We start from the raw sequence: 27,292 nt of genomic DNA on the forward strand, positions 1-27,292 counted from the left end.
TATAACATTGGTCTCCATATCATAATCAGTCCCCACACAACACATACACATCCTCCCCGCCCACGACATTAACATCTGTAGAGAGCAGTATGGGTCATCAAGCCCCATAAAGGTTCCTGTAATCTTCATTGTCACTTGTACAACTCGTGTTACAGTAAGTAGCATATTGATTTTAAATCTGAATTTATAACAGAAGGGCATGATATGCTGTTGGTGCAGTAACCTTTAGAGAATATTTGCCACTGACTTGTCAGCCTTCCTCGTGATTCTTTTTTTTTTGGTGGGGGGGGCAGCCGTGGCCCACTGGTTAGCGCTTCGGACTTGTAACCGGAGGGTTGCTGGTTCGAACCCCGACCGGTAGGAACGGCTGAAGTGCCCTTGAGCAAGACACCTAACCCCTCACTGCTTCCCGAGCACCGCTGTTGTAGTAGGCAGCTCACTGCGCCGGGATTAGTGTGTGCTTCACCTCACTGCGTGTTCACGTTGTGCTGAGTGTGTTTAACTAATTCATGGATTGGGATAAATGCAGAGACCAAATTTCCCCTCACGGGATCAAAAGAGTATAAACTTATACTTAACCCGTCAGGGCCGGTGAGGCCAGGTGAGTTGCAGGTGAGTTTGAGGAACCAAAAGCAGACTCGGGGAGCAGAGAGTATATTTAGTGGGTTTTAATGATAGAACACAGGAATCGGCAGCCAGGCAGTGTGACTTGACAAAACAGTGCAAACTCAAAAAATCCAAAAAAACGGCAGAGGTAAAGGCCAGTTTCAGTCAAAATCCAAAGTGGCAAGACAGGCAGGGTTCGGTACACAGGTTGGCAGGCAAAAATACAGGCAGCAGTACAGGCAAGGTTCAGTCAAAAATCCAAGGTGGCAAAAACAGGCAGAGTTCGGTACACAAGTAGGCCAAGAAAAACACAGGCAGATGAATCAAAGGGGCTAGGCGAGACTCACATGGTTAAACAGGCATAGGTTGGCAACAAAAGAATGCAAGGTCCAAGCAAAGGTTTCCAAAAGGGTTGAGTCCAATTCACAAGTCCAAAAACCAGGCTTAGGTTATCATAAGCGAGAATCCACTGCGAAAGACGTGACAATCTGGCAAAGAGTGTTTCTCCTGGCACTGCATGGCTGACGAGGAGAGTGGCAACAGGTGTGACAGTGCAAGCACTGATGATTGGGCAGCTCCCCTGTCAGTCAACTAGGAGCCAGGACAGAGGGAAAACCTGGAATGGAGTCCAGGGACAGCAGAGGCATGACAGATCACAGACTAAGTGGGGATTCTGGACCGGACTGTGACATAACCACACATTCAAATTCACATTAGATACCCAGATGTGTAAATACATAACAGAAGTTTTACTTTAATGATAATGTAGTTTGTGTTTGTACTTGTTGGCTAGCCTTGGAATACCCAAACAAACCTTTGCCAAATTTGGGATTTGCTCTGGAGGTCCATCCAAAGATTGTTAAGGCGGAGCAAGATACTTCGTCGTAGTTCATGTCTATGGGCGCGAAATGGGGATCGAATCCTGTCTGCATAAAGAGGCGTGTCGATGACGTATTGACGAGCGTACGTTGCAACCGGCCAACAGCAGCTGCATAAATAACCGGCGCACGCCTGATATAAGGTTGATTTTCTCCAGACTGGAATGCTCAAAAATGCTACAAATGTACCTGAAATGTTCAGAAGGGTTTGAGGATCATGAAAACGTGCCCGAAATTCACATTCCTAACTCTATAGAACCAAGACCTTAGCATATGTGGTGAAATTCTGAGCTATGCCCATAGACTTCAATGGAGCAGTCGCTGCCTCTGCTCTGCATAAAGGGGGATTTTGACCCCCCCCTCGTGCGATCCGGGTTCCCGGAAGTGGCTCCTGATGAAACATCTTGCTCCGCCTTAACAATCTTTGGTCCATCTGGCCAAGAGGCCATTGACGCCCATTTCCAATGTTCCTAAAACCCGGACATTACAAACACTAATCTGGCATGGATGTGTATTTTCTTTGGAATTGAGTAAACAACCTTTGTTTACAAGATTGCTGCACTTCTGAAATTATTTGGTAAGAGTTTAATGTACCAATTTAAGTTTAATTTCACTGCTAGTTACGCGCCTGCTGTCAATGAACCCTTTCCAGACCCACTCAATTGAGAAGGGTCTGGTGTCAACAAGGCTACTTTTTGGCACCAATTCAAACTCTGATCATGTAAGTATTACCATTAAAGTTGGAAAACAAGATTTTATCATTGCTCCTTCATGTTAATGAGTTAAGTAAGCAGGTGGTAGAGGCACATATAGGTGTTCATTTTACGACATTTTACAACAGAGCAAATTAGCAAAGTTAGGTGGGGATCACATTAGCCAACGGCAAGCGGCAGGTTTCCAATTGTTCTCTATGGTTCGGCAGCGGAACGGTGGCAACGCTGGCGTAACGCTAGCGTTGAACAAGCTGACCGTTGAACTTGGTTCAACTTTCAAAGCGCAATGCGAGCGTATTTAATTGACAAACCGTTTGTGTTGCTTAGGTTCAAGATAAAACTTATTATGGTCTGAGCGTTGTGTTACGTTTGCCACTGCCACTTGCTGCTGGCTAATGTGATCCCCGCCTTAAGTTGCGCTTTGAAAGTTGAACCAAGTTTAACGCTCAGCTCACCGTTCCGCTGCCGAACCATAGAGAACAATAGGAAACCTGCCGCTTGCCACTGGCTAATGTGATCCCCGCCTAAAGATATGAAAAGACACAAGTCTGTTGAAACCTGTTTGTAAAACATTTTGCTCTTCAGAACCTTTCGGTATATCCGTTTATCAGGGTGTACTGTGGGAGGGAAAATCTCCTGTGCTATATCCTCTGTGTCCTTCCCGTGGATGCCACTGTGTTGTAGCCTAGCACTAGCTGTCAGTTGTTTCTTTGTATAAAGATGCCACTAATCCCAGCAAATTTTAAGTGTATAAATTAGCAAATAGCTACTCCCTGACTAAATGATTTGTGAATATTTAAAGCCAACAGAAAATACTGCTATGTAGGTCAAATCAAAAGATTGTAATGCACAATTGTCAATCTGGGGAAGGCACATTCAACAGCAGAGGACAACAAGCGATAAACAGCATGAGATGTTGCTGTGTTTATGCAGGTCATGTTCTCCTATGTGGAAAGACGTATTGCCATCAGACAGTGAGCCTTATAGAAAACAGTGGCCAAATTGTGTCTTTCATAAGATTAATGCATAAATGAACTAATAAACTAATGTCTTATTAGTTAATTTATAATTTTTATTTCGACCTATGGATATCATGAGAGAAGTGGTGCATTATCAGTTGGCTTCAATAATCCCTGTAGTTTTCTCAATACTGCTCTTGAGTGTGTGCAGTTCTCTGGAATAGGCATACTTCATGTCACCTTATAGGTGACTATAAGGGACCTCTGCTTATGGACATAATCTATTACAGTCCAGATAAGATGGTATTTGACATGGCATTCAGGCATAGGGTGCACATTAAAACAGAACTCTGAAGTAAGCCCATACCGTCTCCCTTTCCCCTGCTGTCCTCATTTGTCACTAATGAGCTGAAGGGACATTGAAGTGCCCTTTCTCCAGTGGCAGGCCTCTCTGATCTGCCCAGTGATAGCCATGGGTAGCCACAATCTCCTTTAGAGGCCCTCCAAGAGCATATTGCTGTGATGTATTATACTATGAAATAGAACAAATGCTATTACATATACGCTAATTTGGCCCTGCAGATACAAGAGATACAAATGAAAGCAAATATTTCATCCAAGCTATCTCAATGGTTTAAAGCAATGTTCTTAAAATTAAACACTTAGTCTAAAAATACTGCTACATTGTGGACATTATTAGCTCAGAATAACATGCAGCAACTTCATCTTCACCACATAGGCTACTACATGATTTTAACATAGTGGAGGCTAAACGCACCTTGCATCTTTTAACATTTAAACATAAGTCCACACTGTATTATATATACATTGTAGTATATAAACTCATTTGATCCCGTGAGGGAAATTTGGTCTCTGCATTTATCCCAATCCGTGAATTAGTGAAACACTATTTTAGATTACTCAGCACACAGTGAAGTGAAGCACACACTAATCCCGGCGCAGTATAGCTGCCTGCAACAATAGCGGCGCTTGGGGAGCAGTGAGGTGAGGTGAGGTGCCTTGCTCAAGGGCACTTCAGCCGTGCCTACTGGTCGGGGTTTGAACCGGCAACCCTCCGGTTACAAGTCCGAAGTGCTAACCAGTAGGCCACGGCTGCCCCCATATGTACACTCATCAACACTCTAGGAACCATTTACTGTAATACCACTGGTATTGTTAAAAACATTGGACAATAACCTCCACCATCATCAAACATATTCTGAATGTCTTTTTAAAAAATCCGATACCGCATGATGCAGTCCACCTTATTGTGATCACATAGTTTACCCACTTCTTATTTACCGCACCCTTGCCTATGACAAAACAAACCTCATAGACTTTATCTGTCTGCACTGTGAGCTGAGGTTAGATATTTAAAGTGGAATGGAAAAAAAAACAACAACCAAGGCGCATTAACTGTACACCCTACCAAAAATCTTTTGTGAGCTTTCTATGGTGAATTAGCCTTTTCCCCACACAGCCTTGTAGGCCCAGTGCTAACCACCAGATGGCAGCATTATGTTAGAATTAATGGACACAATCATACTGAGAGAAATTTTGGAGTTGGTTCATTTGTGTTGAATGCCTCATGTATTCAACTTTTTCAGTACATACAAACAGAATGATAGTAAAAGATTAAAGGAAAGGCAGAACACCGTAGTCTACCACTACTATACTGATGGATACTATGTATCAATAAAAATAAACATCAGTAGTGCATATCATGTATACATACAGTACAAAATGAAAATGAATCAGTTTTGATGTATTATTTGGCAAAAGGGGATTGAGAAATACCCAGAATACAATGCACTTGCACTTCCACACTGTAGTTCTTACATCATTTATAGCAGGGGTATCCAACAGGTAGCTTGTGAGCTACCAGTAGCTCCCCACCTGTTTCGGAGTAGCTCTCAAAGGAAAATGTTTGCGAATTTGATAACAAAGTCACTTGGTAAACCTGATAAAATTCCTATCAAATCAAATTCACAATCTGCAAAGACAGCAGGTAAAGAAATTGAAAATGTATTCAGCTGTTTTGGGTGGAAATCAGCTATGTGAATACATATTACTATAGCCTATAAACATAGCTCTCGGCCATGTTCATTTTGTCAAAGTAGCTTTTGGAGAAAAAATGGATGGAGACCCCTGATTTATAGTTTAAGATTAACTTCCCGTTTTCTGCCATAAAGACAGATAGACTAACATACTGCCTTTTGCAGTTAGTGCCACAGGGCTGATGGAAATAGGGAGATAATTTGTTTAGCATCAGATATCCTGTCTCGGAAGTAGCTGCATCATGCCTATTCAATTAGGCTGCTTCAAAGCAGTTCCATTGATCAGCATCATTTTGTTCATTTAGATTCATCTTCACCAGCAGGAAGCCATTATGCTTGGTCAAGACAAAATGTTGGCCTCTCTGGCCAAGACAAAACTTGGCTTCATATTAAATCCCCTTGCAAGTGATGAATTGTTAATGGGCAATTTCATGTAATCATTCACATCATAACATACCATCACATTTTATTGGCATTATGGATGTTACAAAAACGTAATTTTCCATGGAATTGCCCTAATGAATTTTACAGTGGAAACAGTTAAATATTTGGTTCTAGTCTATTGTGTGGTGTGCCTTTGTGTCAGGTACAAGTGTATATGTGATCACAACTGTATGAGATCAAATGTGTGATCTTTAACCTCACAGGGGCAATATTTTTTTTTTTTGTAAAAAAAACCCCTTCTATTTATGACTGGGATCACCTCAAGGAGGAAATGGCTGCAGTCATTAACGGTAGAGCATGCATCAGAGGTCATTTTTCACTGATGGCCACCATTACACAATATTTACAAATACTATATCTCTCTGAATTTGCTGGCTATGCTGTTCACTGGTAATCTGATGGCTTTTATAGATGTGCAGGCCCTTCAAAGCATTAGAGGCAGTTCATAGAGACACAAATCAACATGGGCTTCCTCTCTCTATTAGGAGTCTGTGATGGATGCATGGATGGATGAGAAACAGTCATCAGGACCCTTATCATCTGCTGTGGGCTCAAACAACTCCTTTCAAATACATTTATATGAGCAACAACTCTTACCTTTTGATCATGTTTACTGATTCCCTAGCCTTAGTGGTAATATATTTCACGGTACTGTGGATTAACATTGCAAACACAGAGAAGTGAAATCCCTCACTTAAATAGCACACCACCTCCTCAAATGTGTCATTTTGAGTTGTTTCAGTCTGGATAGTCCAGTTTCATTTCCTAGATATGTGTATATATTCAGATGTAATAGGCAGCATTCCCAAGCAGGGACATTTTTGTTCAGGCTTCCTTTTCTCATCTGGCAGTAAGTCTGTAGACAGCGTTCTTTGTTTGACCTAATTCAATTTGGGCTTGGAGTCATTTCCTGTAGGGGTGGACCTCGAGGGGTGAGGAAGAGGGTGACAAAGAGACAGATGGAGAGAGTGTCTCATGTTCTTACATGTATGTGTTTGCTCCCTATCTATTACATTTCAGTTTACTGTTAAGTTTAATATTGGTATTCACTTTTCAAGCATCTCTACCTGTCTTTGAAATTGTCCACTAACACCTATGCTCTGGAAAAATATTCAACCCCTGAATCATTGCATGTCTTCATTAGTCTTGCCACCAACAGTATCTGTCTAATTCGTCATAGTAACCATGACAGGTTGGTTATGGTTATATCTGATTGGTTCCCCAGAAGTGGAAGGTATTTCCTGAGAAATCAGAGCATCTTCAGAACATGTTGGTCTTAGCCTGAGACAGCGATGAACGTTAGTATCACTATTAATGGCTAAGGATTACACCCTCAGTGTTGCCAGGGATGTCCATCACAGCAGTTCTATAGTAAAATCACATGACTCACTTTGCCACAAATGGTCAATTGTCAGATTTAGTTTCATGGATTCGTAGGTAACCACACTGTTTTGGGGATAGATGTTTAAAGGACTTGTAGTAGTAGTGGCAGTTGAAAGGTGAAGCAGCTGTGGACCATATCTAGCCTGTTGAGGAGTGAATTCTTTTCCTGGCTCCTTCTAGAATTCTACGCAAACGTTCTATAGTTTCAGTGTTCTTTATAAAGTCGATGGGAAAAAACCCTGTCGCATTATAGCAAAGAGTATAGAAGTAACTCTCGGATTGCGAACGTTCTAATCACATATTTGTGACTACCAGAGAGGGTTAAAGCTAGTAATCAAGGATCTTTGACTGTACTCCTCAACATGCTAGTGGCTTGTCTGTCTTGTCTGTGAGGTCAGTTCAGTCAAAATGGCTATGTGTCAACACCCACTCCAAGCGTTGACCCACTTCCAGTCCCAGCCATGCCTCCTGTTACTCGACATTAGTGGAGGTCTCAATGATTTAACTTTCAGCAAACTCTTTAATGGAGCAGTGTTGGCTTAAAGTTGTCCTATACATGCAGTCACATGGCACTCTTCCAATTGATTTGTGTTGTATTAAATACAGTGGCTACACGTAGTAGAACGTGGTATTACAATAGAGCCGGCCTGGCACTAGTTGGTTTGCATGCTAACTTCAGGATATCTGGACTACACGGAGCATAGGCATTATTGACACTGTGTCAAATCAGTTGTTCGACCGCTATTTCTAGGTCATTGTTCAATGTTTTAAACAAAAAAAAAAAACCTCCATGTACCTATAAGACCAGACCAGAGTATCATGTTTCTGTACGATCTGGGACAAACACATCTGCACACGGATCAAAGTTGACCTGGTTGCTTGCCACGTTTACACGCATGGGCATGTTCGCGTAGCCACAACATTGGCTGTCAGAGTTGAGCGTGTTGCTGTGAAAGCACATTGTGAGTGGGTGGCTGAATCGCAGGTGCTGGGGGTGGTGGATGACAGCAGGACTGACTGAGTGCAAGCATGTGGAGGGAGCCTAACTGTGTGGGCCTTTTTTCTGGGAGAGCTCGGCCACCACCATAACAGCCCTCTTGGTTACGCCCTCACAGGCCTGGCTGAGGCAACACTCACCTCGGAGCGGAGATGGAGAGATATGTCACTGAGCCAAAGCAAGGCTCTTTCTGATGTGTTCCAGTGATCGTGGTGCATGCATGCATCTGAAAAAAAACCTATTTTTCTTTATTTTCCGAGAAAGTTCCTCTGGCATCATCCCAGATGTTGTGCATTACAGCAGGGCTGGGACCACTGTGTGCTGCAGCAAAAGTATTGTGTGAGTAAGAACTGCTTACACTCCCACTGGCACAGTACCGTGAATGTCATAAAGATGTTCAGTCTACTATTCTTTTACTTTCATTTTGAAGCTAGGGAAATACATTGCTTTGAATACTCAGATCTGATAGTAATGTAATTATAAGTGTAATAGAACACCTCTATATTAATGAAGAACAATTTCTTATTGTTGTCCAACTCCATTACTTTACTGATATTATATCATGGTATAAATTTGCCCTGAAGGTGGCAATATTGTAACAACATCAGATCCACTTTACATTTTTATACACAGCATAATTCTCGGATTTGCTGAAATAAATACAAATGTGCATTTAGGACCATTCCCCCACACACACACACTCACATGCAAACACAGATATGCAGGCTCATGAATGTTTTTAGTAATTTTCAGTTCTATAGGTAAATATGTTCACAAGTGTAGGTGCTGCTCGACTATTTCTTTATTTTCTGTTATCTTCCACCTCATCTACAGAAAACTGCATCTAAGTCATGTGTAATCACTTATCATCAGGTCAAAAAGACCAGAGGGGCGCTGAGTCACAGAGTTCTGGACTCAGGAGCAAAGCTGTCCTGTGTGATCATGTATCAGATGGCTTGGTTATTAGCCATCTTCACTGTGTCTCTAGATCCGTTTTGATCTGGAGTGGGTGTCAGCGGTAAATGCCAGAGGTCACTAAGACCTTGCCTTCCTGCATAGCTTACTGTGACTGTCTGGCATGTAGTGGTTTCAGCATCACCACGGAACAGTGCGAATGCAATTGTTCATGCAAGAATATGTGTTACAGTATATTCACAATTCTTGCCAATATGGTATTTAATTGTTGGTTTGCAGACAGTATGTTTTGTATGAATGTTCAGTGCAGCTGGGTTGGTGTGCTTCCATTTCTTCCTGACAGTCAGCAGTTCTCTGACTGATGAAAAAGTGACACTATGTGGTCTGTGGTCTACTGGTCCAGCAATGCCTCAGCAAATAACAACAACCACTTGCATGTATAGCACTTTATCAAGGCACCCAAAGTGCTTTACAGTGAAAGGGGAACCTCACTAAGCACCTCCAATGTGTAGCACCTACCTGGGTGATGCACGGCAGCCATTATGTGCCAGAACGCTCACCAAACACAACCTTACATGGAGAGTGAGATAATAAATTCCCAAGCAGGGACCACAGAGAATTATTATTTGTACACAGAGGCACTTGGTAGCTGTTTCAATTGCACTTCATAGCAGTTTCAAGTCACTGGTAAGATGTTACTACTGAATAATATGTGGTGAGAGCATAATTCTGAATAAAAGATTCACCTATTACATCATGGCTGAAAAGAGACATTAAAGGCAATAGTTTGCTACATTCATTGGAACACACTACAACATCTCATACCGACTTTGACATGAAACATGTGAGAAGTTCTTTCATCTTTTAATCATATGAGTCTGTTTTTAAAAAATATCAGGTAGATAGGCTCCAAAGTGAGGACATATTCATTCAGAAATGTGTGACTGGTCCTGTGTTTTGCAGTGAAGATTAAGGCCAAATGCTAATGTACTTATGTAAAGGTGTGATACTGTATGTATAGTGGTCTATTTTGACTCTATGCTGGTTTAAGGTGCATTTATTTTTGACATGTGTGCTAGGGTGCTATGTGTGCTATGCATGCATCACAGTGTGACAAGATGATACCCATGGTGCAGTGGGAAGGAAATGTGCCTGTTTCAGTGGCCTGGCGTTCATGTGATGACAGGGCACAGGTGGACCACACATGCTCTCGGTCACAGATCCAGCTAGCGCAATGTGTCCAGCACAGCAGCCCTGCCTGTGAGTTCCTGTGGGATGCGTGGATGTAGTTCTGTGGCTTTGTGCTTTGTACTGAGCACTGTGGTGAAGCATGATGACGTTTGGTCCGTGGGCTGAGATGAAAGGCTCAGTGTTCATACATCCGGTGGGTTTGGGAAGGCCTCTCGGCATTGTTCAGTCAAGCATTTGTCATTCAACGAGGTCTCCTCAAATTTCTCATTCTGTTGAAACCATACCCGATGCAGGTATACCTGACTGAACTCAAGCTTTCGCTTTCCTTTAGTGCTAGTGCAGTTACTTGATTCAGTCATACATGTGTGTACATTCAGTCATATATGTGAGCTTATCAGTGTTTTCAGCTTTTAGTGACAGCAGAGGGAGATGATTTGAAAGACATGAAGACCCTAATGTTTGGAGTAAAATGAGTGAATTCCCCCGCAGGAATTCCACAGGTCATGCTGAGGTGTTATTATTTTCTTATGTTCAAACTACATGAGTTTCTAGGTGAGGTTTGTTTTTTGGTTCTTGTATCAGATAAATCAATATTTTATTTTGAGTGCAACATCATGACCCACCAGAACCAAGAACAGTTGACTATTTTTTCATGCCTGTTATTAGTTGTGTTAGCGTATAAATAACGAAAAGAATGCACACCCGCCGAGGTGCTGTATAATAATAACAATAATTTGTTGGCAAGGGAAAATAAACTAATTAAAACTTCACACTCTGTCTCTTTTTCCTTTTATTAAAATAAAAGAAAAAAGAGATAGAGTGGGCGATGACCAAGTTTTTATGAGTTGTGTTAGCAGCAATAATTTGTTTGCTCTGTGTATTCACATTTCCTTGGGAATGCCATTATCAAAATGTCACTTCTCACCAGTCACATTCCCTTAGGTTTATACAGGTTGGTAGACAAGTTGTCTATGCCATATAGTACATCCACCCATTTACTCACTCACGACAGTGACCTGAAAATGAACAACTTTTCTGTGAGCGAATATATTCACACACATGACATATTCAGATGTGAAGCTACCGTTAATAATATACAACCCCAAAACAGAAAAGGTTGGGACATTGTGTAAAACATGAATAAAAACAGAATGTAATAATCTGCGAAGCTCTCAAACTCATATTTAGTTGCAAAAAGGACACAGACAACATATCAAATGTTGAAAATGACAAATTTGACTATTTACTGGAAAATATATGCTATTTTTGAATTTGATACCAGCAACATGTTTAAAAAAAAGTTGGTCGGGGATGGGGTAATAAAATGCTGTAAAAGTTGTGTAATGATAAAGAAAACAAAAGGAAGAATGTTTCACAACTAATTAGGGTAAGTGGCAACACGATTGGGTATGAAAAAAGAGCATCCCAGAGAGGCAGGGACTCTTAGAAGTAAAGATGTAGGGGTATTTATCACTCTGTGTAAACTTATGTGCACAAATGATGAAACAATGTCATTTTAATGCTTCTTAACATGAAATTGTGAAGTATTTGGGGAGTTAATCATCTACAGGACATAATATTATTAAAACATTCAGAGAATCCAGAGAAATCTTTGCAAACAAGGGAAAGAGCTGAAAAACACATTGGATGGCCGTGGTCTTTTGGACCTTAGATGTCACTGCATCAATACCAGACTTGTTAACAGACCTGTCATTGTATGGGCTCAGGAAAACCTCTGATAACCATTGTCTATGTGCACAGTTTAATATCAATTCAAAAACTGCAGCCAACATTGTAACAGCTAAAATTGTATTGAGACATGATACAGAAAATACCACCCTCTTACCTGGGCCCGAGCTTGTTTAAAATGGACTGAGGTAACTTGGAAAATGGTCCTGTGGAAATCATGGACTCATCTGGGCTAAAGAGGAGAGGGCCTATCCAAGTATCCAACCTATCCAACTTGTTTTAGTGCTCAGTTCGAAACCCAACATCTATGACGGTGCGGAGGAGCATTAGTGCCTACAGCATGGGCATCTTGCACATTTGGCAAAGCACAATCAATTCTGAATAATGTATACAGGTTTTGAGCAACATATACTGCCATCCAGGCAATGTCTTTTCCAGGGACGACCTTGAATATTTCAGGAAAACAATGCCAAAATGAATTCTGCACATATTTAAATAGTATTTCTCCATAGAGGAAGAGTCCAGGTGCTAAGATGGCCTGTCTGCAGTCCAGATTTGTCAAATTAGGTGCATAATGGAATGAAAAACATGACTAAGAATACCCTGTACTGTTGAGCAAATTTTTTGGGACAAAATTTCATTCTCAAAACTGTAGCAAATGGTCTCCTCAATTCATAAACATTTACAGAATTTTGTTAAATGAAGAGGTGAAGCAGAACAGTGGTAAACATGCTCCCGTCCCAACTTTTTTTGAAACATGTTGCTGCCATTAAATTCAAAATGAACATATATTTCCATGAAATTTGATATGTTGTCTATGTCCTTTTTGCTGCTAAATATGGGTTTACGAGACTTGCATATTATCACATTTTACACAACGTCCCAACTTTTTCTGTTTCGGGGTTGTACTTTTATATATAACAGCAGTGCACCGATACCTTACCTTTGTGCTCAGGGAGCATGCACTTTGGATAAAAATAATCCTTCCAGTAGACGCCCCACATGTGCTTCAACTAATGTCCTTGCAAATAACCCAGTTTGCTGTGTTTAAAAAATCTTGACACATGCACCTAGATATTTGCTTATACTCAATGAGCCTCACACCTTTACTTTGATTACAATTCAAACACACAACTAATTGTGGCTTGGCATGACTGAATTCTTGTGAACTCCATTTCAACAGAACATCATCTGATCATACACCAGTGTGCTGAACACCTGACCCTCTTCAAGCCTGATCAGCCTACAGTAAGTAACATTTTCCTTTCGAAATTATATGTAAATTAATCATTTACATATTATTTCAATTAATGAAATCATTTTTGAGTGTGGTAGATGATGCTGTTTTCAGCAGATGTTAAGAATACAAACCAGTTGTGGCTAAGCGGAAACAGTAAGAAAAAAAAAACTGTCCCACTTCTCTGTGAAGAGGCACCAAAGTAGTGTGATGGCATACACATGTAAAACCCAACTGGAAACAGTTAGCGCCACAGGCTATCTCACTGATAAAAAAGAAAGATACAGTTGTTCAAACAGCACTGATTAAAAAGACAGCCATGGTTGAGATAAAATGAAACTTACGAAGTTCAGCAACTTCTAATTAAACTTTTTATTCCATTCATTTGCCAACCAATTACATACCCTCATAAGTAAGTACCCTGTAAGCATAAATAAATAACATATTTTCAAAAAAGGGGTTCAGTTTGTGTAGCCCATATTTAATAGCAAATACTTTCTGATTTTAATCCAAAGCCGTTCTGGGATCTGATGGAGAAATTTAGTTCTGGCTTATTCAGAGCAGAAATTGTCATGCTTGACATTTACACAGCTGCGTGTAATATTTGGGTCATCTCATATATTTTGTCATGCTTTGGAAAAAACTTTTATTCAGTATTTGCCCTGTTATTCAGTATGTGCCCTGTTAAGTGTCTTCAATTGAAGGTCTCTAACCTTATATAACCTTTTGATGTCTGCTAGGTGGCCCATGGATTGAAAGATTTAAATTGGAACATTAACTATGCCAGTTGTGTAGTCATAGTCAAGTCAAGTCAAGACTGAGCCCTGGTGTGCATGCCTCATTGTTCCTTGGAAGTGTAGAACTAAGTGGGCATTCATAGGCCATGTTTCACCTTGTGAAACTGGTATTAAATTGTGGTTACCACATGCATCACAATTAATGGATCTTTGATAGACCCATGGTTGCACACAACATTATTAATTCTGCCAAAACCTAAATAATGGGAACATTGCACATTTTATATAAAGCAGTGTTTCCATGAACAGCTGTAAACAGCTCATAGCAGTGCCATTTTGGGTTTCAGTAATGTCATACAATTGTTGTTGTCGTATTTAGCCACTTAATGTTGCACTTCTCAGTTGGTGTCAGGGTGTGAGGTCACAGCTGTGTTTGTGTGAAGACCACACAGTCAGCTAGTTCATAGGGGGGTGCATCATCCTACTCCGTATATTGTTAAATTCATTATCACATTTAGACATCCACCACTACACAATTTTCTGTTTTTTTTTTGTCTTGCGTACAAGTAATAGCTTTAACATATTCTGTGACACATGTGAGATTTGCTGTCATCAAGTGGAAATGCATATTAAATCCTTTAAGATTATGATACACAAGGCAATTTTCTACCTAAAAAATCTGAAAGCCCTTAATTGAAGTCAGTGACAGAAACTGTCCTTCTGCAACAACTCGTTAATTATTCATCACAGTGAATCTCAGAATTTCTAATTGCAGCCATGCTTTTTCCTCCTTGAGCTGGGTCAACCTCCTGCTATCTCTCCTGGCATGCTGTCACTCCATGTTTGGAATCATTGTTCTGGTGGCAGTCAACTGGTTTGATTTCCAAGAGTATGGCTAAGGGCCTCTCGCCTTCCTTGGGTGTCACGTTTCACAACAGCGACACTGAAGGCTGTGAGTGGGAATAAAGAGGAACTTCCTTTTAAGGCTGACATTGTACTCGCAGGCCCACCTCCTCCGCACAGATGCCATTTCCTGAGTTGAAATTCCTCGTAGTAGGACATTTTGGTGAATCAGAGGGAACGGGAATATAAATACAGGAGAATTGTGATGCAAGGCCCGGCCCACACATTCCCACTACGTCACTTGGATTTCCTTTCTCATTTTCAGTAAACACCTGTAGTCTCAATATCGACAGCGTTTTGTACAGAATTGTTTCCTGAGAGAAAACATGCAAATAACAGATTTAGACATGTTATAAGATGTTTAAAACATATCATATTATGTTACATTTTGGACTTTTGGAGGAACATTGAACAAATAATGTTGACTTTCTAAAAGGATAACCACTGCCATTACTGCTGTCTCTATTGTAAGTGATTACAGACACATTAAAAGGCAGCCTAATGTTAGAATGTGTTGCCAGGACAACTGGAAAGGAAAGACTAAAGACAGACTTGCCAGAATGAAGTTTTGCTGAATAAAGTTATCAGTGACCTTTGCATTATTCTTTATTTCCAATGGTCATGACATCAGAGTTACAAATTTTAACTGTCCAGAAGATTGAGATACAAGCTATGACCACACTTCTCTCACAGTTTAGTCATAAAAAACAAGACAACATCAATAAGGTCGTTAATGGCATTACTGGACAGGTGACCAGGCGATTATATGGGGGGCTGACCCCTGATGATAGCTGAATGTTACTTTACCAGTAACTTTACCAGACTCAAGCCCAGCTGCAGCACTGATTGTTGGCTGAGAGTTTTTTGAGTGAGCGGATTGTTTCTCATCATTAGCCGTTTCCTCTCTGACAGAACTGTTGCGTCTTATCTGGGAAATGCACACGTTCATAAATCTTTATGTAGCTTGGTTGCCATGGACACCGTTCAGGATGTGTGATGGTAGGGCACCAGACAAAGTGGACATAAAATGCAGAAAAGATATAAAAGAAAGTAAAAAGGCTATACAGTTCTGACCAATCATTTGATAGTGATGCTAAATAAGTAATTAACCCAATAAATGTACTATATTCTGAATTCTAACAGGTAATTAACAGATTTTGAGGGAATGTATAACTTTAGTGTTTGGCTTGAGGGAATGCAACTTTAATGTTAGGCTCATAGATATCAACTATGATAGCCCTGTGTCCTGGTGCTTCTGTTTGTTTTCTTTAACTTTTGTGTATTATAAGCATATTTGGTTTTGCAACCTGTGCTGCACTCCTGCAATTGGATGGAGGGCATCACTTCCCTTATGACTGGACAAAGAGTATGGAGCATTAGGATGAAGGGCATCACTTTCTTTATGACTGGACAAAGAGTATGCTGACTTGAATATGGAAAGAGACTTCGATATAACAAGAAAATTAGACCATCCACTAAGATGGGGCACGGCAATGATGCAGCTGTTGGGCAGCATCCAGGGTAGAGGTGAGTTTGTTACTGGAAGGCAGTGATGACTGATGGGTCTCATTCTTTTAGTCCCAAGTGCCTCTTCTTATTGCTTTCCACAGTAGATCATGCACAGTCGATGCATCAATGCCCTGAGAAAGGAAGGAAATTCTCCTGTATCCTTCTGTCATATTTTTACTCCCATGCCACAGATGATTAGTTTCTTGATAAACAAAAACAAGTATAATTGAAGTATTGGATGCCATACTGTTGAAGTATTTACTTAATCAGTTTTAATATGACTGCTCTGTGCATTATTAGTCAAATGATTTTTGACCAGTAAGGTATTGGCATTGGAAACACATTGAGTAGGTCATGCATTCTTGAAATAACAAACAACCCCAGGAGCCAGATGATAAATCACATTGAGTGGGAGGTCACAAATGGCAAAGAGTTCCTTTGGTCTATTACATGACAGGCTCAAAGACCTAAGCCATTTTGGCATACCTGACCTCTAGGTCACTTGAGGGGAAACGGAACCATGTGCACCCTGAAAGTCATGTTACATGCAGTAGGAGTCTTTGGAATGAGGTCAGTGGAGCTCAAATGTTATATGTGTTGATTTATTGAGAAAGTCATTTTAGCAAAAAAACATGAGTGACAATGGCTTTCACCTGCATTCTTCTGGCACATTGACAGCAACTTCAAAAATGAACACTTTTCATGTTATTGTTATGTATATTATTATATCATTATATTGTTATATCATCAACAACCCATACAATACCCCAAACATATTAAATTATAAGCAGGCATTAATGTAATCTCTCAAGTAATACCTATAATTCCCACTGTAATTATTCAGCCCATTCTTGCCCAAAGAAACAAGCCATTTGTGGATGAGGGTTTCAGCAACTGTTCGACATCACAGACATACACTCATACTGGTTATTCCTGACATACAGTAGCCTAAAGTAGGCATGTAGCCTACACCTCGACTCAACTATGAAATATCACTAGGCCACTAGGCCTATTTCTAAATCTTCATTCCAGTTTTGTTTAGTGAAATGTAGTGGAGATCTCAATGTCCAAGACAATAAGACGGAGTAGCCTAGCCTTTTCATCAGCAATTACAATTCCATTTTCAGTCATGTTTGTTCCAATGTGGTTTAAGGCCCATAAACATCTCCCTGTAGAAAGTTATCAAGACTAAATGATTTGCGTGCTCATAAAAGGACAACCCACAGAACAAATAGCACTGAGATATTTGATACTAAATGTGCACAAACATTAAACATGTTGTGTTTCAATTGGTGATGAACTGTCTCTATCACCAAGGTACAAGCCCCCGCTGTTTTGTGATAGGTTCTTCGAGTGCGATTGCTTCATTGTAACCGCCTACTCTGCCCCTCCTTCTGAATGCACTGTTCAGAGGGCAGGCAGGCGAGGGAGCGGGACTCAGCAATGCTCTTGTTCCTTTTGCTGTAAAACCTTCTGATTTTTAAACAAGCAGTCATATCAGCGAGTGACGAAAATGGAACTGTAAACATTTCAGACAACACGCCGAGGGATATTCAGTGGAATAGACTATAACCTCGTTCGTTTGATTGAACTGTAGTAGTTTCCTGTGTATTTGATTTCTTTGGACGTTGTCGTAGCATTTTTATTTTGTTGGTGGGGACCTCATTGCTTCAACTCAGGAACTCTCCATTGACATTCCCTGCTTTGGCAGCTACCGTATCTTTTTGCCGCAGTAAGTCTAGAGTTTCAGAGTGTTACCCGTAACCTATGTGTGTTTAGTGTTGGAAAACAGGCTTTTCCGAATCCCAACCATTGTCTAATGCCAATGTCTGTGTATCTGTGTTCCAACGCAGTTGTTGGTAAACTGTCCTCGCACACAGCTCAGATCAAATAACAAACTCCGCCGTGTAGTTTAGAACTTAAACAACCCGTGCACTATAAACAACACAGTTAAACAGCTTGGTTTCTGATCATCTTCCTTCCTTAACCCTTTGCCACTGTGTAGTAAAATATCCTTGTAGTCTACTGTAATCATGTAAGGTTAGCCTATGCAATTATACTTACTGAAATGTTTTCTCAGGATGTAGCCAAGGCTAACGACTGTTAACGTCAGAGCCAGATGTTTATAACTAAGTTGTGGTTTGGGACATAAATCTAGCCTGTAATCTGGGCTACCTGTTATAAAACTGTATAGGCAAATTCATGCGCAATGTAGCCTGTTTCACCTTGTCAATCTTACTTTTTTAGTCTCTCCATGACGATCAGGCGAAAACATAACTTCATTTTAATACACTGAGTGAAAATGGCAGCTGCTCTCAGTGGCCGAAATCCGGGTGGACGTGGACCAAACCCCAGAAAAGGCCGGATTTTAGGCATCATTGACGCCATTCAGGATGCAGTTGGGCCACCAAAACAAGCTGCAGCCGACCGCAGGACTGTAGAAAAGACATGGAAGCTAATGGACAAAGTTGTAAGTGTTTTTGCAGTTTTAAAGTCGTCAGCCTACCCTCATTTCTCTTGTAGGCCTATCTGATAGCTCAATTTCCACTTTCCGAAAAATAGCCTATTGCATTCTGATGAAATTAACTTTTTACTATAACTTACTGCATGCTCTCCTGCATGTTTGCTCTGCATTTATAGGTGAGACTTTGCCAGAACCCCAGATTACAACTGAAGAACAGTCCTCCATACATCTTGGATATATTGCCGGACACATACCAGCATTTGCGGTTGATATTGTGCAAATATGAAGAGAATCAGAGACTGATTCAGCTCAGTGAGAATGAATACTTTAAGATCTACATTGACAGTCTGATGAAGAAATCTAAAAGGGCAATTCGCCTCTTCAAGGAGGGCAAGGAGAGGATGTATGAGGAGCAGTCACAAGACAGGTAAGGATTGGGGCTCTGAATTTGTGCTGTTCGATACCTGTAATGTAACACATCTTTGTATGTCTTATCTTTATTGTTTGATATCAATTAACTGTATTGCATTCAGAAATTAATGATCAACTTATTATTATTTTTCTATTGGTGTTAGATGGGTATTGTTTAGCTGAGCATCTGCCCGGCTTAGCTTATTGGGTGTTCATTAAATCGTTTTTTGCCATCTCCAGAGCAGATGGAGAAATACTAAGACTTAAGTTGAGATATTGACTAGAAGACAAGGTTGACATTTGCCTTGATTGATTAGTTTGCATTTAATTTGTCTCGAAAACACAAATGGAGACAAAGGTTTAAGCAAATAGGCTCCAAATCCAGGCTCCAAAAATGAGACAAACTACAGGGTTCCTACGCAGTATGGAAAACCTGGAAAAGTATGGAATTTGATTTTAGTAATTTCCAGGTCTGGATAGGTATGGAAAAAAGAAACAAGGGTATGGAGAAATATTTGTGTTTCCAGACTATTGCATCTACAGTACTAATCACTTCACTCGGGTCATAATGAACCATTCCTATTGTTGTGTAGCTTAACTGTCAGTCCACATCATCAAGATACAATTGAATGGGGGTCCTCAGAAAAAAATCTCTCCCACAAGGGGACCCTGGTACCAAAACCAAATCGAGAACCCCTGCAACATGCAAGTGCCCTATACCATTGTGCACTGGTATGTTTGCGTAGCTCTGCTATTTTCGGCTAAAACACTGATAGACTTTTTTGATTTTGCAAAAGTTAACAAGACATGGATACTGCATTATCTGATAAACTGTTATACAAAAAATATTGTTTACGGTGATTTCTGAGGCCTCTGCCAGCAGTGCACTAGTCTCCCAACACATGTAGGCTATGCTGTATCTACAGAGAACTAAAAATGTGAGTGCACCTTCCAACACAGCACTTCCCCCGATGAAAAGTATCCAACAGTGGACAAGTGTTTTCTGAGGGCTAACAAGTTAATAATAAACATTATTATACAGTTCTTCACAATGCTAGTAGAACGCTCCATTGACAATGTCTAGAATATGGTCAGAAAAATGTACCGAGAAGTTTGAAAATTTGAGTATGGAAAAAGTATGGAATTTTGAAATGGAAAATGTGTAGGAACCCTGAAACTAGGTATAACAAGTAAAAGTAAATGTTTGTCCATTAGGGTTGTGTCAGTTGTCCCCAGTTGAAAGAACATAAATTAATATTTAATTATTTGAATGAATTGGCAGCTACTGAACAGGGGTGAAGCAGAGGTAAAGAGAACTGATTAGCCTTAGGATAAATGTTGGCAACATTTTGTGACATATTGCCATATCGGGAAACTGTGACACAGCGGACAGAGGTATCAGTTGATGGCCCCAAACCGTCTGGGATGTCACTTTTCCTTAAATCACTAGAGAGAGATACCCTCTGTTGCCCTTAAAGGCACACAAGACAGAGAGGGAGCAAAGTGAATTTGTCATTTTGTAGACAAACGAAAGATGAGAGACCGAGAGGTCATCCACAGTGCAGTGAAACTGCTGGGAGTGATCATCCTGGTAAACTGGTACCTGGTCTGTAGTCCAGCCTCTGGGAGAAGTTCACACATGTGCTTTTCCAATCAGGGCGGTCCATAGAAAGGATGCTCCCCTTTACCTTCGGCTTAGTTTGAGTAGGCTACATCCTGAACACCCAAATGAGAGATCTATATTGGTGTCTTAAATCATGTTTATCCATCTAAAATGTATAGTGCTTTTTCATATATTCAACAATATGTCTTTCATATAAGGGCCTTTTATATAAGAATCTCTTGGCTTTTCATTCTAGACTCTTTCTAGAATCTCTTTGCATTTCATTGCTCAGTGTAGCACATTGACAGCAGTGCTGGCTTCTAATAGCCTATCTACTTTGTGCACACACTGGAAAAAGTCCAGCAAGAGATCTGATCTTAATTAATCATACCCAAAACTAATTAAGCTAAATGTATAGGTCTTGAGGCCAGACTAATGTAATTACATTTGGATTAAAATAGACTGGCAGACAAAATACTGTACCAACAATGTTCTCTTTCCCTTTTTTCTCTAGTGACAGCTTTTCTTCACAGTCACTGTAAAATTATTTCCTGAGGTCTAGGTGTTTGAATTCCCTTTGATGGAGAGATTGGTGCCACTACATGCAGTGTATGGCAGATGATGTTATGTTTAACCTTTAAGATGAATAATATGGCCACAGAGAGGAACTGAAGGGCTATGAGGTGCTTGTGTCAACCCTTATGATGGTAATAGTGTACCTGCTGAAGTCGTGTCAACCTTGTTACTTTTGATAACTATGGGACAGGGTGCAGGGGTCCTATGCATTTCCCTCAGACTCAAGTGCTCTAAGTGCATTACCATCAATTAGTATTGACATTAAGAGGAGATTTAAAGGGGTCAGACAGAGAGATGAATGGTGGGATGAGCGCTCTGAATGGAAATTGAGCAGTGTCTAAAAGGGCAATGGGTATTTGGGGGAAATGGCTGTCACTAGGAAACAGTGCTTTACCAGCATGTCATCTTTAGAAAGTCAGTATCTCCTCTGTTGATTGCACAGTGACTGACAACTGTGTGATTGAAGAGTTGAAGGTAGCTAAAATAATCATGTTAACATGTGCTTGTTGATCTGTGATTTATGACCATCTAAAGATGAAACTACATTGCAAATCTTCTAATTTTCTATCAAATGTTAACACTAACGGAGCAACCTTTTGTTCTTAGCTGATAGACCAATTCCAGATTAAGTAAATTGTAGGCAATTTGCATCATGTTAGGCCCAACACAGAATGAAACCAAGATTTGTATTGACTATGTCTTTAATTTGCATTAAATGCATTGAATTTGCAATATTTAAAGATGCAGTTCATGATTCAGTTCAACACAAGCTGTTGTTGATGCTCAGCAGCCAATCAAATGACACCCCTCCCTTCTGCATCCCAAGCACCATATTCATTGACTGGGGTTGTTTGTGGCTCAGTCAAGCCACGATGTCTTTTCCCCATAACAGACCTACGCCGATTGTGACACTAGAGTTCTGTACAGACAGCTAGAGGACTGTAAGGAGCAGTTTTCTGAATTTGACAAAATATAGATAGATAGATAGATAGATAGATAGATAGATAGATAGTTTATTGATCCCCAAGGGGAAATTCAAGAATCATATCATAGACATCCTGAAGTCTAGGCTTTTGAATTCCCTTTGACCGCCTGTATGGAGAGATTGGTGCCACTATGCAGTGTATGGCAGATTGAAGATTAATAATATGGCCACAGAGAGGAACTGAAACAATGAGGTGCTTGTGTCAATACATTTATTCTTCTTGTTTTGCATTTAAGTAAAGGATGCGGTTTGTCTGCTTCGTTATGTGGTTATTCTACGTGTCATATGCATGTAAAAGGCTGTGTTCATAAAATCTAGTTAAGCCACAGTAGAATCAGTTACAGTATCTAAAAAACATTTCCCGTTCTTTGTCATGATGCAAAAAATGATGACCGTTTGCAAATGTTGTGTTCTCTTTTCTCTATTTTTAACTTCACTTTTGTTGTTTCCTGTTGACTTTTTCAATGAGCTAGCATGCATATATTTAGTAAGTCACGTGAGTTTGGGTTCTACAAATGGCTGTTGAACATGAACTGAAAGTGCAAGTTTGTCTGTTGAAGAGTTAAATAGGTTTAAATTAGCAAGAAAGTTGCCTGCTTTTAGTACTGCTGCATATTCAATTTTGGAGAGGAGGTGGTTCTAGTAGTAAAAAAAATGTTGGTCAAGTTCATATGGTTGCAATATACAAAATAGGAAAAGATAAAATATTTTACAAATCATTTAATTTAAAGAATCAGACTTTCACAGTTGATGTCTGTTTTATCATAGACTTCATACAGTGTCTTTATAAAGTTATGGCAGTACTAATGTCTTTGCGTCATGATGAGAAGATGTTTGTGTGGCAAGCAGAGATGGTAATGTGTTCACATTTTATGACTTCCAGAGATAGCAGTTCACTGCCACATACGGTCACTGGGTATAATATGACTCTGCTTACTGTACTGCACATATAGAGCCATACATGTAGCCTGACCCAGTGCATTCAGTCTGCTGTCATGGATGTTTTGAGACTGACAAAAATGAACGGGTAGGGGGAAACGAGTAACATCCGGTGTTTTTCCTGCATTCATCCTTTCATTATCACCTCACCAAGGCTCCTCAGATGTACGACTCTCATGGGACCATGGTCTGGTGTCTCCCTTTAGTGCCTCAGCACACAGACACACACACACACACAGACACACACACTCACACACACACACACACTCACACACACACACACACACACACACACACACACACACACAGACACAGACACACACACACACACACACACACACACACACACACACACACACACTCACTCACTCACTCTATCACTCACTCAACAGCTAGCACTCCACCCCCTCTCCCAACATCTCCCCAAAGGGGGGCCTTTCTCAGCTTATGTCATCTGGAAAAGATGTAGACCAAACTCCCCACAATGCATGTCACCCACGTGAATATTCTTTAATGAATAACCAGCTTTTGAGGTTTTATTTGTGCCTTCTGGTGGTTTTAAATGTCAGAACATCTGGCCGCCTCTTTCTTCCTTCCCTGACATTTCTTCATTTCTGTCTGTCTCTCTCATGCCGCCTTTTTTTCTTCTCTTTCATTCGTGCTCTCATCAGTTTCAGGTGTCATGAGGGCCTGCTTTGTGTAGAGTGTGTGGGTGGATGTCAGTTTTTTTTTTTACAGTGTTCTCCAAGTGTTCGTTTTTGAAGCTAAAGAACACTAAAGCCACCTTAAAGGGTTTTATGCCCGTGTTATCTGCTTGAAGTGGACAGGGAAGTAGGATAGGAATCAGTGGAGATTGTTCTTGATGAGACCAATCAATATCGAGGCTCATGGCTGTGTCTGAGGAAAACATTGGTTGAATGGCCACTTTTTGCTTTGTGCTCGCTAAGCAGCGTCATATTGCTAGTCAGTGAAGTGAGGTCTACAGCTGAATGTGACAGATGTTAAACACAAACCTTGGGTGCATAAATGAAGGCAGAGGCTTTTGTCTGCTGAACTTGCACAAGTGTCCATCCATATGTGCCACGCTGGGTCTTTTGTGCTGGAGATCTGCAGGGAGTCTGGCCAATGTGGCTGATTAGTTGTCGTGTGTGTGTGTGTGTGTGTGTGTGTGTGTGTGCCTTCCCCAACCAGGACCGCTTCCTCCTCAGAGCTACCCCGCCCCGCCTCTCCCCTCCCCAGCCCACCATGCCATCTGATCTCAGCCCCTCCGTTTATTGCTGGTAGACAGAAATCAAATCTGACAAGCTGTGAACAAACTGCGTGGCTCCAGAGCTCTTCAGTATCACTGCTGCTGCATTATTGTCCACTACTGAGTACGTGTCATTTGCTCCCTGCCATGACCACCACACAATATAACAGATAGAGATTCTTACTGTAATGTGTGAAGTGTATTTCCTGTGTGGCTTTGATTTATTGTTTGATCACGTTTTTTTTTTTTTTTTTTTTTTTTTTTTTTTTAAATCTCGTATGGGAAAGGACAGCAAACCCATCACCGGGTGAATCATTGTAAAGCTCCCTCACCAAGGCAGTAATGTGTGGGGAAAGGACAATGTGAGCCAGCCACTAAGTGTCTCATAGCAGCCTCTCTGGGTGGTCTGATCATAGGGCAACATGGCAACACTGTCTGAAGGCCCCGGAAAACTGTCACAGCAGTAGGCAGCCAACCCCACGTTTGTTCCCATCTGTCAAATTCTTGGCATGCGGCTGGTAGAAAAGTTGTTGGCTTACGGGCCTGACTGTCATTCCTCTGTCTATGTTATCATCGCTGAGCTTTTTTCATAATGTACAATCCAGAGTTCAGGCTCACTGTGTGAAACTGCACATGCATGTTGGAACGAATGCTTTTGAGATAGTGGGGCTGTTCTTTTCACCAGCTAAATAATTCCTTCAGTGTTCAAGGGAAGCTGTCCTGCTGTACTCCATCACTAAGTTTGGTCTTAATTAAGCTAATTAATCCTTTGCAGTGTGCAGCCCAACCTTATTTAATGAAAGCACCCTGCAGGAGTCCTTTTCAATGCACTCTTGACTGAAAGGGAAGCACGCCCTGCCTGTCATTAAGTTTGATGAGTCTGTGTGTAGGTCTTTCAGTGTCCTCTTCCACAACTATTGATTTTGCTAGCATTTTCAAAAATAACTGTTCTGTCAGTAAACATACATCAATTTTTTTACTGACACCTAACATTATCTGGTTGGTCTTTCACTTGTTTTTCCAGTTTTTCAGGATCATCGCAGAGGTGCTTATCATTTCTGAATGTGTCCCTCCCTTTAGTTAAGAGAGCTTAAGAGCACATGCATGCAGACATGTGGATCTGCTGTTACAGATGGACAGGGACCATGGGAGCTGCCTGCTGCTGCTGCTGTATCATTTTTACTGCTCCCTTGACAACCATGCCCACAGTAGCTTCCTAAAGTAATTGGTTCAGAATCAGCTGGATTTAAAGTGCAGCATTTGCCAGAAAGGTGGATGTGGACCCGTAAGGTGTTCTTATTCCTGATATAAAAAAAAGAAATCAGTCACTCTAGGGATAACTACTTTTAGATTGACACACTAAATGCATATGTACAACACCACAGACATGGAGTAGAATGTTTTTTAACATTTTTTAAATGGAATAGCAGCTTGTGTTACTGAATTTGCTGATTTGATGTGAACTCTGAAATGTATGTAAGGTTCATGTTATTTTTTTTTAGTTGATGACTAATACATAACACCATTTTAATTCCATCTTTTGTTATTATTATTTTTTTTTATCTGAACAGTTGAAAAAGCTGACGTTGAATTGATCTGTAGTACACACATCATATGTATACTAGAAAATACCAGTTTAAATAACTGGAATAATAACAGTTTCTTAGTAACAGTATCATCAGTGGTGAGATAACAGCCTAATAGTGAGAACTTGTAACCTTTTCTACAGTTATCATCATTATCTTCATTTCCTGAATAGCTAGCTATGTGTTCTCGCTTGTTTTGCAGAAAATGTGAACTTCTTGGTCATGATGTCAGATGGTGATATATTTAAACATCAGCAGATTAGCATTAGTAAGTATGTTTGTTGTCACTGACCAGCCACTAAAAGTAGCAAGGGCCATAACCCTTTCAAGTGTTTCAACCACTCTGCAATTTTTGAGCTGTACCACTGCAAAGATTGTCTCCAATATGTCAACCATTTTGGCTTGCACCATTTTGCGTAATTTACAGGATAACCTTTGTTTGTGACATGCTTCATTTGTGGTTATCTTTAAGCTGTCTAATAGAGGTAGCCGTGATGTTATCAGAGAGGATGTTGCTGCTTATGGCAGGAAGTATGCTTGTTGCCATGTCCTTCAGCCAAATGGTCATTGTGCTTCCATAGTCTGTGAATGACGTGTGGAAGGATCTCTGGTCTGTGGTTGAGCTGTTTCCTGTTCTCTGGATAGTATGTTGGAAGACTGATGGGTCATTGGTAAATTAAAGGGGGAAAAACAAAACAAAACTGTAGATGTCTGTAAGATAAGTCACTCATGGTGAACTCTCAAACCCTCCACTGTCCACAAATGCTCACATGCTCACTCACTGGCCTCCCTTGCCCAAAACTAGTGAATACAGCCCTGTCTGAGGGCTGGAATCACCCTGGACACACCATGGCTGCTGACTCATCGCACTGTGATGGACAGAAGCAGAGGGGGCAGGACACTGTGGAGGCGTACAGGAGACGGCCTCTCTCAATGTAATGAGGAGAAGAGGTCTGAAAAAAAGCCTGGGAAAAGCTTCACAGGAAGTGATGTGTGTTCTTCAAGTGGTGCAATGTGGTCAATAGCCATTTTAGGTCTTTGTGAGGATATCCTCTCAAGTGCTTTTGAAATTAAATTGCAAATTGGACCTTGTACACGACATTGGTTCACAAAGACAATCATTTTAGAGACAGTAATCAGCCATTGAAAGCACAGAAAGGTGCCTTTCCTTCAACTGAACATTTTGTAATGAACTTAATGTGTCACTGCATCTAAATTTGGAGTGTAGTTCATGTTGAGTATTGTATTTGCTGCAGTATTT

General features: G+C 40.6%; 1 protein-coding gene across 4 annotated transcripts in view; it reads left to right on the forward strand.

The window, feature by feature from the left end:
- The first annotated feature begins 17,636 nt into the window (after window positions 1-17,636).
- cblb (Cbl proto-oncogene B, E3 ubiquitin protein ligase) overlaps window positions 17,637-27,292 on the forward strand; it is a 47,854-nt gene continuing 38,198 nt past the window's right edge. For all 4 annotated transcript variants that reach the window (XM_042091488.1, XM_042091490.1, XM_042091489.1 and 1 more), the window contains exons 1-3: window positions 17,637-17,950; window positions 18,466-18,688; window positions 18,859-19,109. In XM_042091488.1, coding sequence (XP_041947422.1) covers window positions 18,521-18,688; window positions 18,859-19,109 — 419 coding nt within the window. In that variant the 5' untranslated portion in view covers window positions 17,637-17,950; window positions 18,466-18,520. The remainder of the gene's footprint in view (window positions 17,951-18,465; window positions 18,689-18,858; window positions 19,110-27,292) is intronic.

Source organism: Alosa sapidissima, chromosome 5 (genome assembly GCF_018492685.1).
Source record: "Alosa sapidissima isolate fAloSap1 chromosome 5, fAloSap1.pri, whole genome shotgun sequence".
Taxonomy (NCBI): domain Eukaryota; kingdom Metazoa; phylum Chordata; class Actinopteri; order Clupeiformes; family Clupeidae; genus Alosa; species Alosa sapidissima.